Genomic DNA, 12,784 nt, shown 5'->3' with positions numbered 1-12,784 from the left:
ATCTCCCTTGCTGTATCCAAGTTGGAAATTCTCATAAAAACATCATCATCCACAACTGAGTGCAAGATGGTAAGAGCCTTTGCTCTTTTGGCAACTTGCTTACTGTGAAATTTGATCTGAGCAACAGTTGGATTCTCTTCCAAAGCTGGTGGTTCAGTTGTTTCCATTGCTTTCCAAAGATCAAAAGCTTTCAACTGCCTTCTCATCTTCACAACCCACATTTCGTCGTTCTTTCCTATGAATACAGGAGGTGCTAGTAATGGAACATTGTTGGAAGCCATTTAAAAAGTTGGGTATTCTGAAAAAGGATTGGGTTCTCTCAAACTCTGTTTTTGATTTCCAATTTCTCTCTACACTCAAGGTTCTCTCACAGTCCCTCATGATCAAATCAACTCTAGATACCAATTGTTGGCACAAGAGATTCACAAACCCAGAAATCAGAAAAATGCACTCAAAAGAGAACAAGTGCAAGTCTAATTCATTCATACAGCAACTAAAATGCTTTGTGTCTAATACATATATTCTCACAAAATAGAATAGTAGTTACTTCTATCTAACAAGCTTAATAGCCCATCAACCCATCATAAATAGAAAGCTTAAAACATAGTCCAACAAGTACTAGTCAACACACTTACTGAACACACACTTTTACACTGCATAAAGCATAAAAAATAAATACACATAAGAAAATTCAGCAACTACATTAGAAATTTCAGTGCATTAACAGATACCATTTGTGCTTTTGAAATGAATATATGTTCATAGTCTTTTAAACGTGTTTGAGAAAGGTTTGAAGTTTGATTTCCTCCTAATAAAAATTAATAAATTATTAATTAATATTTACCGTTAAAATAAAATAAATATATGTTCATAGTCTTTTAAACGTGCTTTTGAAATGAATATATGTTCATAGCCTTCTTTTGCATGCATTCAAGCACATTGTCAAAGCTTTTTGTGAAAGAATCCAGCACCTCATGTTCCAATTCTAATCCAACAGAACTCCAATCAATCCCCAACTTCTCAATTGCATTGTAAATGTCTTGAGCCTCTGATACTTTTGCATCAAGCGTTCTTGAAAGAATACCATGGTCCATGAATGCTTGAAGAGCTTGTACTGAAAAGGTTGAAATCTATAGAGGCACCAAATAAACGCAAGGTTATTTCAGCAACCTATTAATGAATGATCTGAACTTTAAGCTTTTTCACACCAACATTAATCCATATTAGCCCACATGGCCATCCAGTCAAGGTAAAAAAATAAGGAAACCGATATAACTTACTGTATCTCGTCCAATAACAGAATTAACATAAAACGTGTCAGGGTAAGATGGATTTTTCACATTTGTTGAAGCCCACATCAACCTCTGCTTCTTGGCACCTCTATTCTCCAAGCGTTCCCATCTTGGACCAGAAAATTTTTTCTGGTAAAGTTGGTATGCTAAGACTGCTTGAGCAACCACACCCTATAAGAATTGATATAATATTTTAGGCAAATGTTAACTAGTGCCCTTAGGGCATTGGTTAAGAAAACTAAAAGGAGAAAGGTTTTAAAGGCAAAATGCTTCACATTACCTTTCCTTTGAGATCAAGAGCCTCAGTAGTACCAATTTGCTCAAGTTTCTTGTCAAGTGTAACATCCACTCTACTGATGTAGAATGTTGTTACACTTGAAACCTTAGAGAGATCAGTCATGCCACAAGACTCAAGGCCATCCAAGTAAGCATCAATCACTGCTTCATATTTAGGGAGGCAGAATATGAGTTGTTCAAATATGCAAACTATGAGCCTATTGTTGTTACAGCCAATAAGGATCAAAATTTGTGACATCAGAATGCACATAACAAACTTACAGTGGCATTTACACTTATCCCCAGAGAAATGACCTCCTTCATGGAAGAGATGGATTCATCAGTGGCAGGAATTTTCATGTAAACACACGGACTTCCAACCATATTATGAAGCCATTTTGCTGCCTCAATTGTCCCATTGGTGTCATTTGCTAGCTTTGGGGAAACTGCAAGAGATACATGTCCATCTTCCCCATCTGTTTCATTGTAAATTGGCTCCAGAAGTTTGCAAGTATCCTGTATGTCCTTCACAACCAATTCCCAATAAGCACTTTCTATGTCCTTCCCTGCCCCTACCAATTCAGAAACCTTTCAATAATTTATTCTAAGAACTGCAAATCAATCCCGTAACTAGCTCTGAAATGAACTTAAAACTTAACAAGATGTTCGTATTAGGGATACATAGCTGACAGGAGATTTACATAATAAAACCATTCTTAAAAATTCATTTAATTTTACAACAACCGGCCAATCAAATATTACACAAGCTATTTTTTAACGTTGGCTTGATTACACCCGGTTTAACTTTAACCTATTCATTTTATTTTTTCTGAAAGAATGGCTAAATACACTTTTTACCTTATGATACAAAGTAGACTTCAATGATCTTTAGACAACAATGGCTCCAATTTGGAATCTCTCTCCTCGGGGAGTGGAGGCCTGCCATTACCAGACTCCAAGTCGGTAATTGAAAGCTTCTCCACTCTCTCTTTTGATAATCGTGCAAACAAACTTGGTTTGTTCTCTACTGAAGAGAATGGTGCTTGTGGACTGTTAGATGCTCCTTTCAAGCTTTGAACATGTTGCAAGCAAACTTGAACAACATCATGTACTCTCACAAAGTACCATTCTTTGCCTATCAACTCCACCAGACCCGATCTAGACAAGGTAAGCAGAACTTCTGGACTTGGATTGGATATTGCAATCTGCAAGAAGAATAAGCTCAAGTTGGTTGGTGGGGACATTGTAAACCTGTAGCGATTATTTCAAGAATTCTAACGGTAGTTGAAACTTCACAATCTTATTCTACCTGAATGTCCCGTAATTTGTACTCCTGATACAAGTCTTTCAAAGCCTGAACAACACTAGAATCTATGTATGTCACAGCTGCAGTCATCAGAAGTCAGAATTATTATCATTATCCCTTTCATAGTTTAGTTATGAACAATTGTAGTGGAAAACAACATTCACAAACTTCAGTACAATGTGGTTCATGTAATTCAACATCTGAGGTAACTTAAAAGTAATGAAAATGATAAACACCTGCTGAAAATGTCTCACACAGCATCCACACGATCCAGTTATGACACAGTTAACCACCATTAGAAATTAGGCATTTTGATAGTCTCATGAATCAATTGATTCATATTGACCATTAGTGCCACTAGTACACATCGATAATTATACATTCACATTCATTTACTCTTTAAATAAAATTTCAACATGTTAAGAAATATGTTAGCTTAAATAGTTAAACACATGAACAATACAGCATATGCCTCTTTGTGCACAGGGCAACCAAGACTTACGTGCCATCTCTAGAATCACAAAATAAATTCTTTCAACCTCAGGTCCACGTCTTTTAGAACGATCAACATCAACTTCATATTCACGCAACCTGATAAGAGAACTCTAAATGAATTAAGGCACGCTCTTGATTGGGAAAATGCCAATTACAACTCACTTCTCATTACCTGTCCTTGATGTAACTTGTGTTTGCAAAATAAAAATATTGCCTAATCAAAATAATCCTTAGTACAAGGAAAATATTGTCAAAAAACTCATGGTTCAACTAAGAACCTGCTGAAACTCATGATTGTTTGTCATATCACTTAATGTTGTCAAAATGTTCAACTATATGTATATATAAATGTATTTGCCATGTCCTGATCTGGTTTGTAGTTTTGACACGATTATTTTGAACCTAATATATTTTTCTTTTAAATGTAGGTTGTGAAGCTTCATTAAAATACTGGGTATGATATGTAGACAACACACTAGCACAAAGACTGCTCCAGGTCATTGGTAAGCATAAGCTCCTATTCATCAATATTTTCTTTGCTAGATTTGAAGATAGTTTTGATAAATTATGATGCTACCACACTTTCATTTTCCTAGCAAGTATCTTAGTTATTTTTGTTTTTAAGTGGACGAAAACACAGGTATTTATCAGAATGTTGTTATTTTGATTGCACTGCCTAACAGCTTAACAATGAAAATAAAATCTCCAAAGTCCAAAGATAATCAATGGTAATCATATAACAAGAATTCTCTTGATTTAGGAGGTTATATTTTGACACTTCAACATCTAGTATGATTTGTCTTTATTAGAGCATTTATGATCAAGTAATTAAGAATTTGTTGCATATAAGGGTAGCTTAAACTTTGAAAATAATTAAGAATATAACATCCCACTTGAACTTTGAAATGAAAGAACCACAAATTCCATTCTAATAATAAATGGGAACTTGGCACCCACACTAAGAAAAAATCAAGTTGGGCACAAAATCAAGTTGGCGGCATAGGAACAAAATCATCTTTGCTAATGATACATTTGACGCTACCAAACTGTTGGACGATGCAGTTTTTTTGTTATGGACGTGGCTTCGAAACTTAGAGAAGGATTTTGTTACCCATTACAACCACTGGTCTAGTAACATCACAAGTGGTTTTAGTAGGTAGCTCAGGGTGTAATGTTAGACTGTTACTAGAGTTTATTATATGTTATGTACCCAGAAATTGGTTCTATGTTACACTACATTAAGTCTGCCATGGAACCAAAAATCTGACCCCTCTATCTGTACTTTTGAGTACCTCTGGTACTTTATTAATATAAATACTTATTTTTGCTGATAAAAAAAAGTTAATTTTTACCACACAACACTAGCACACAACACTAGCCAAAACTTAATTTGTTTCCATTTGACAAAATATTTAAATTATCCTTATTTCAGTTAAAATAAACCTCTTTACTGGTTGTACTATTTTATAAACCTTAAACATGATGAATTGTTATTTGAGTATGATTGATCCAGCTGATAGTTTCCCCCATTCATGGTACAGATTATATGTCGTCATCACGACATTTGTGTTAGTGTTTTCCCTGTAACTACATCCCCGCACTCGTTGTCGTTCCCACTGAGCATCTTTCGAGGTATGTCTCTATTTTTAAAAAGTGGTATGATTGTAACATGTCGTTGTTCAAATATCGGTATTGTTTCACGTTACTAGTTAGTTGCATTATGAGTGAACCTTAGTTGCATTATAAGTAATGTTACTAATACTACATTTTTACAATTTTTTTCACATATTTTTATTTTTCTCTATCACAACATTTATTTTATTACACATTTTTCTCTTCTCTTCTTATTTCTTTCTTTTGTATAAAAATTGTAATTTTTTATATAAATTACGTTACTATAAAAAATAGTTATATAAATTACACTGATTACTGTACCAATCCACTAAAATTATTTAAAGATCTAGCAACAAGAGACTTGAGTATTTTATATAAAATACAAATTTCAATACTATGTTTATGAGGAAAAAAAATAATGTTGGACGTATCTGATCCTCTTCCATTTTTTGTACAATCCCTACTATTCCTGCACCAGCTAAGCTCCCACCTCGCTTCACAATTGTCTCACAAACCTCTACATATTGCTGCTAATAGTAATGTTGGGGAGCTGCTCTCTCACATGCCTCATGTACACTAGTGAATTGAAGCTATAGTTTTTTGTTTTCTATTGAGAGATTAATCCTTTTTTTATTTAGATAAACTTGTAAGTCCTGTGTTTGTCTTCTGAGAAATGGAAAGATTGGTGCTTTGATAGACTGGATAAGTTTAAAAACTGCAAAATGTTGATTCATAGTTTTTCATGGGGAATATATTATGTTGAGAAAGAATTGGGTTATATTCTTTTAGCATAAAGCTTATGGACTTACAATTTCTATCTTATTCTGAAAATTTTCCGAAATGCTGATCACCACCCAGCTTTTGTTGTTGTATATAACATGGATACAACTGAAATTGTATCATTTTATCAGGTAAATGTTTTTCATCATGTTTTATTTTCTTGGGTTTTCTGTGTTAGTAGTGTCTTGGTGTTTTCTGACTCATTTTTACATCTTATCAGAATTCACCAGACGAGCTTTATCTGTTGTTTGAGCAGTTCTGTGACCACTTCCATGCAACATCAAGGAATTCAATGTATATGAATTTCATATCTTCTCATTCAAATAATATCCACGCACTGGAACAGCTCTGGAGCATTAAAGATAAGGCAAGCAGCTCTGCACAGGTAGTGTTGTTGGTTGTATCCTTCTAATCACTTGCCTCCTCTGTCCCTCCCTTCCTAGATAAAAGAAAAAACAAAAGACAATGTACGTGATGTGCTAATGTGTTCTGTGTATAAATTTTGTTTGTAGTTTTGCAGTTTGTGAAGAATATTTTTGAATCAAGATTCATTATACGTACACATTACTTTTGAATCAAGAATATTTTGATAGAAAAGCTTTATACTCTATGGTCACATCCCAGTGGCAAAAATATTTGCTTAGTAATATTCTAATTGATTAAAAAAAAGTTATAGGTTGTATACTTGTAATTGCATTTAATTCCAACCAAGACACAAGGACCAATCAAGTCATGGCTTGAGGAGTTATTTTTGTTACAGGATAGGGGAGGTTATTTTCAGCTATTGCATTTATATCTATTGTAATAGAAAAAAATTACAGAACTTATGGATGACATTCGTGAGAATGTCTCTGTGTTGACACTGCTTGCTGAGGTCTTGTGCTTGCTGGATATGATTGTAAATTCATTTGCTCATATGATATCAACTAAGCCTGTTGATCGATATACAAGACCAGAATTTACAGGTAAGGAAATTGATCATTTCTATAAAAAAAATTGTATATCAGTAAGAAATTTCTTTATTGGTATTTTTTATTTGATAGAGAATGGGCCGTTGGCAATTGATTCTAAATAGGCTATTAATCATATTAAGAGGAAGTATGAGTTGGAGAATATGCAAATTGTGAACAAGGAAAAAGAAAAGGTTCGATATGATTTCCTGGTATTTGTAGAATGTAATTTCCATCAACATGTTTCTAATCAATTTGAACCTTTATAGGCTGACAAAGCCATTGCAGAAATTGAGGCAAAGTGTGGCCAAAAAATTGAAGAATGCAAAGAAGAACAAAGGTAGCAGTTGATGCGCATTGAAGATGAACACACGTTGCTCGTAAGCATAGAAAAAGTCTTGAATTTGAAATTATTGGCTGCTTAGAAATATTCTATCATTGCATTCTATTACATGGGATCATAAGTGTTCTGATTTGTCTTTGGTTATATTTTTAATTACTTAATGTTCTAATTAATTGAAAAAACCATTTTTTAAATAAAGTTACTTTCTGATTAGTATTTGTTAGAGATGCAATATAAAGTCATTCATGTATCGTTACCTAGCAGCTAGAGCTTTTTGGATAGTTTGTTAATGACATGGTACGAAATTCTCTATGACTATGTGGTCTAGAGTTCAATCCTTTCTACTCTTATTCTTCTAATAAAACGTTAAATTTCAGCCAAGGTAGATCATATGTGGACTTGTGCATTATCCACACTTAATGTCCAAAAGGCTCTTGCATGAGAGGCATGTTAAAGATGTAAAATAAAATCATTCATGTATCTTCACCTATGAACTTAAGCTTTTTGGATAATTTGTTCATGATAGTAATAATTAGTAACATTAAATCTGTTATTTAAATGTATCAAAATTTACATGTGAAAATTTAAATTGGTCTATGTGACACTCTCTACCCCTCACATATATATTAATAAAGGAATAAAAAATTCAAATACTAATTAAACGTATTTTTAAAACATTTTTAAATACAAGCTTTTCAAATGGGTAAAAGGCTCACATTCACTTTCTTCTACATCATATTCAAACTTGTCCAAATAAATAATAAAGTCATCTCGACTCAAAGAAAGTCATATAAGTCTCATACAATTAATATAGAACCTATATCCTAATGTCACATCCTATCAGAGCGTGGTGTTCCCGTGTCCTCTAGCATGAGGTTCTTCATAGTCATCCACCTATTCATCTGCTCCCCCGAACACAAGTTCAAGATCATCACAGGATCCAAACACAACAACACACAGGGAGTGAGTTATCACATTCCTAGCTAATAGAGAAACAAGACAATTAAATATACATATTATATAAATGAGATACCACTTGCTTAAACATAGCTCACGTAACTTCACCACTTCGTCATTCAAAATTCACTTTTCAATTATCAATCACATTACACAAGAATCCCACACTTCGATCAAGATATAATAATACATCAATTAGCAAGCATATGCAATAGTTATGCTAAGACTCAATTCTATATGCAATGTGGTACCATGTCAGTGAAAAACCACCCTGGGGCGCTTAGGAGTACATAACAAGACACACCACACAATGGGTTTGTCAGGTCACTCTCACTAAGTAAGATCATAGGGAGACCAGTCAGGGTCACGATGTTTTGCGAGAATGCTCCAACCATATGAGATCAGCATAGGCTTAAAGGAGCACTCAAACCCGGTGACCCCCAAGGCCTACACTCCGAAGAGTCCGTCAGGGCCTCTCCCTCCTGATTCAGATCCAACCCCTAAAATATTTTTTTTTACATGCAGACACTGCTCATGAATTATACAATACCCACGACCTTACACTCGTGTTTTAAACACGTTCAACACAATTGCGCTACGATTTAACACTGGTTCCTAAATAGGAAACCTACATTTTCTCTTTAACACTGCGCATCAACGATTTTCTCAAGATAACGCTGGTCGGGTATTGTACAATTCATAGCTTACAACACAAGTAATTTCACATCAAGTGTTAACTACACACTTATCCACAACTAGAACTCATTCACAATTTCACATCTCATAGTGTCACAATCCACCATCACATGTTTACACGTATCTCACAAATTAACACATGTTCAACTTTACACTTATACTCAATCTCAATAACAATATTATAATCTCAAAGCAACATGTTATTCTACAATTCATCACATACTCACAATTTGAATTATCATTTCATATCCTCAATATAACAATTTATATAAAAGACTATCACAACATGAGGACTAAAACCCCTCAAATAATATTACACAATTATATCCAAATCATAGGTCCAAATATACAAATATCAAGAGCACAATTTATCAAGCAATTTTCATCAGGACATCAATATTTTATTTATAATCATAAAGGAAAAATTGCAATTTAACAAACATCCCAAAATAAAATCCCAATTTAATCCTCTAAGGATCCTTACACATGTTCTCACTAATCTCCAACTGTGAATAACTCATCCCTTACCTCTAAGCGGGCTGACGTGTCTTCAGCCAGCGATAGCAACATCTCTAGCGGTTCCCGGAAATTCTTTCAATTATTCATCCGACTGCTCCGATAGAATTCCCAAACGTCAGAGAGACGGAGAAGAGATTGAAACCTCCACTTGTACTGTCTTCATACGATTCCTTTTTCTCCCTCCAAGAATATTATCTCGTAAATCCCAACGGTGGAAGCGTGAGGAATTGAATTTCGAACAACATATACAAATTTCACAATAATCCAACGGTTAACGAAACCGTGATCGTAGTTTTACCAAGACAGCTCTGGGTTTCTGTGGGAAAGAAAAAGGTTACAATGCGAAGGGTTTTTCTCTCATTTCAGACATGATATCACAATTCCCAACGGTTAGAATGCTCGGAATTGTGTTGCGAATATGATACTCAAATTTCACGACGATCCAACGGTGAACGGGTTCGAGATCGTCGTTTTTCTGAGACTGGTTTGGTGGGTTGCAGGAAAAAGAAAGGGTTTTGAGAGGAGAAGGGGAAAAACGAAAATGAGGCCAAAAGGAGGCAGCTAACTTAACATAACTATTTATACCTAGCGTACTCAGCCTATTATTTGCTCTATATTTATTTATTTATTTATTTATTTATTTATTTATTTATTTATTACTAAAAAGCTTTTTAAATTTATATACGAAAAATTGGGATGTTACAGTCTAAGTTCATTATAGTTTGTCTTTGACTATTATAGTCCTCTATACCTTTCTTTAAATGGGTATGTACTGAGTTGTGGGGAAGTTATCGCATCATCACTTTCCTTTTTTATGAAATTTGATTAACATTAAGTTTAAAAACTTCCAGGCACTAGGTCACTTGATTTTTCCTGCTCAATTTATAGGTTACTCAAATGAAGCAGGAGCATCACAAGAGGCAAGCAAGCCTCATAGCTGAACACAACGAACAGCTAAAGCGTACCCAACTGCAAGCTGAAAATGAATACAGAGAGGTGCCACACACGTATGTTTGTCAAAGCCAAAATTTGTCTAGAAATTTATTCACCTGTTGATATCTTAATTGTATGTAGAAAACAATGTTTATGAGGAATGATCATGAAGCTCAGATCAAAGCATTGAGGTGTGAACTTGAAGATGAGTGTCGGAAGCTGGAAGAGGAGTTGCATCTTCAAAAATCCAAAGTATGGAATACCTTGATATGATAAATTAATTTCTTGTCATAATTTTTATTATTATATTTATTCTTTGGAATATATTGCAGGAAGACAGGCAAAGGGCTTTGTTGCAATTGCAGTGGAAAGTGATGAGTGACAAGCCCAAAGAGGACCAAGAAGTGAATTCAAAACATGTTGACTTGTGTTTCAATCTATTTGTCTGTGACTGTCTTCAAATGGATGCCATATTTGCTAATTTTCATGTTGGGATACCTTTGGTAGTTTGGTTTGACATATTACATTTATCATTTGGTAGGCACAGTTGGGGAAATGAGAAGACATTTCTTGTATACCTAAATGTGCTTCTTTAATATTCTTTCGACACAAGCTTGAGAATTGTGAACTAAAATACATAGAAGGGTGATGCAAATAAAGACCCACTGGTTCACATATGCATTGTCTTCATGCTAAAATTGTCACTTATGAAATAGGCATAATCCTGTTACTGAAGGCATAACTATTTACTAGCATGATATTAGATAGATTTGATTGGTACCACTTCTCATATCATAGCTGTTTCAAAATTCAAGTTGAAAAGATTTTTATTGATGATTTTTGCACATCACAAAGGGAAGGGTGAAGACAGTGCTCTGAAGGCTTCATGTCATAGCAGCAGAAATAGTGTGTGTGTGTCTTTAACTGATAGACATTGGTTTGGTTGTGATTTGGTATCTGTTACTTTAATCATGCTTCTTTTCAAGCTCCTTACTATCTTAAAGATGAACACTATAGAAAGTAACTACACTTACTATTTAGTGGTTTCATGAGTGTAAGGATATTCCAATTGCAATTTGTTTTTTTATTCTGATATCATGTATGCTTAAAAGTTCTGCTGAAAAGATGGGTTATGAGTGATTAAGATATCTAACCAATTTTTATTCGTGGCAAATGTGATGAGCATATGAATTTGATGATGATCTGGTATCTAAGTGTTAGAATACATTAGACAGGGTTCAGTGAGTGCAAATTTAATCAACCTTTGTAATGAATTTCAATTGAATTTGAAAATTAGCATAATGATTTTCATATGATAGGATTACTCCATTTCTAATTTATTAATTTATATATGAAAATAGTTAATTATAATAGAAAAGAAGTATTCATGTATATTAAAATTCATTTTGGTAATTACATATTATTCAAAAACAATTTTGATTCAAAGTATCCAAACAATTTCTTTGTAAAAATCATTTTCCTGATATATGTTTTCGTTATCCAAATTAAAAATCAAGTTACATTGAACTCAATTTTAACCATTATCAATTTTACAAAAGTAGGTTGATCCAAAATCAATTTTTTCGAACACAAATCCATACACACACATAATTTTCATTGTTACACCATTCTGATGATACCAGAAATGATAGTGCTAGTAAATAATATGATGTTATTAGTTTAAGGTTTTTTATATTTAATTGGTTATGATTTTTTAGTTTTCATCCTTTTCCATGTTGATTATCTAATGTTGAAGCTATTTATCTTTTCTCAGTAAATTGAAAGATTTTTAATTAGTTCTATAAGAATCTATGCTTCTCTAGGTCCACTTGTTTTGCCACAATATTTATTGAGTTATATCATCTAATGCTCTACTGATATGGTATAATTAAAAGCAAAAGGACGAAGGGTTTATGCTGAAAGTTTCTCTTTCCCCTTTTGTTTTTAAAGGAACATAGGATAAGTTGATGCTATATTAATCTTTGTCCATACTTTTGTTAATGGTGACATATAAGTGTTTTTGCATATGCTGTGCTGTAGTAATACTCTATATGATTTTTCTTTTTTGCACATCACTGATGCAGAGCATCAAAGGAGGAGGCCATCCTCATCCTTCAAACATTGGTGATTTGTTTTTAGAAGGGTCTCTTAATCCATATGCAGAGGATCCCTATGCATTTGATTAGAGGTATTTACAATCAGATACTGAGTTACTGCAATCCTAATTTTATTTCCTTTGAAATGTGATGATTCCTCCTACTAAAAGCCATGAGTAAAGTACTGAAGCCATTTCAGAGCTTCCTAATTTTGTCTGGTGATGGTGTGTTTTTACAAATGCTAAAATTAAGATAGACTCCATGCTATTACTTACTAGTAACTGTTCCCTGGAATTCTATAATTTGTTGTCTCAAACTCTCAGTCATAGCCTCTGCCAGGGAATAAATACCTTGAATTCAAATGTCAAATCAGACACTGCATTCAAAGGCGATTATTACATAATAACCGTCTTTGAATGTCAACCAGATGTAACATTCAAAGACGGTTATTATGTAATAACCGTCTTTGAATCTCGAGGAGATGTAACTATCAAAGGCGATTATTACATAATAATCGTCTTTGAATT

The 12,784-nt window shown here is 33.7% G+C and overlaps 2 protein-coding genes and 1 long non-coding RNA gene across 3 annotated transcripts; 1 reads left to right on the top strand and 2 right to left on the bottom strand.

The window, feature by feature from the left end:
* Positions 1–878: 878 nt before the first annotated feature.
* Positions 879–2,282, bottom strand: LOC106795612 (transaldolase). The gene is made up of 5 exons (XM_041007916.1): positions 2,250–2,282; positions 1,847–2,156; positions 1,573–1,778; positions 1,281–1,463; positions 879–1,130 (listed from the first exon to the last, which is right to left on the bottom strand). The coding sequence occupies exons 1-5, from the start codon at positions 2,280–2,282 to the stop codon at positions 879–881; spliced, it is 984 nt and encodes a 327-aa protein (XP_040863850.1).
* Positions 2,265–2,994, bottom strand: LOC102670345 (sulfate transporter 4.1, chloroplastic). The gene is made up of 2 exons (XM_006593682.3): positions 2,878–2,994; positions 2,265–2,773 (listed from the first exon to the last, which is right to left on the bottom strand). Exons 1-2 carry the CDS (start codon positions 2,962–2,964, stop codon positions 2,447–2,449), a joined length of 414 nt encoding a protein of 137 aa, XP_006593745.1. The 5' UTR covers positions 2,965–2,994; the 3' UTR covers positions 2,265–2,446.
* Positions 2,995–10,142: 7,148 nt separating this feature from the next.
* LOC121173371 (uncharacterized) lies at positions 10,143–10,564 on the top strand. Its single transcript, XR_005888083.1, has 3 exons — positions 10,143–10,224; positions 10,303–10,413; positions 10,494–10,564. It is a non-coding gene; the product is annotated as an uncharacterized lncRNA (long non-coding RNA).
* Positions 10,565–12,784: the final 2,220 nt, after the last annotated feature.

The sequence above is a fragment of the Glycine max genome, chromosome 13 (genome assembly GCF_000004515.6).
Source record: "Glycine max cultivar Williams 82 chromosome 13, Glycine_max_v4.0, whole genome shotgun sequence".
Lineage (NCBI taxonomy): Eukaryota > Viridiplantae > Streptophyta > Magnoliopsida > Fabales > Fabaceae > Glycine > Glycine max.
Note: the sequence above shows the minus strand (reverse complement) of the source record. Positions and strands in the feature narration are given on the sequence as shown.

Bases quoted from the DNA above. Each gene is read 5' to 3' on its own strand.
- LOC106795612 (XM_041007916.1), bottom strand. From the start codon at position 2,282: ATGGTTTTATTATGTAAATCTCCTGTCAGCTAT. The intron at 2,157-2,249 runs GTATCCCTAATA...AATTATTGAAAG, and splicing joins GTAAATCTCCTGTCAGCTAT to GTTTCTGAATTGGTAGGGGC. The intron at 1,464-1,572 runs GTAATGTGAAGC...CAATTCTTATAG, and splicing joins CTCTTGATCTCAAAGGAAAG to GGTGTGGTTGCTCAAGCAGT.
- LOC102670345 (XM_006593682.3), bottom strand. From the start codon at position 2,964: ATGACTGCAGCTGTGACATACATAGATTCTAGTGTTGTTCAGGCTTTG. The intron at 2,774-2,877 runs GTAGAATAAGAT...TTCTTCTTGCAG, and splicing joins ACAAATTACGGGACATTCAG to ATTGCAATATCCAATCCAAG.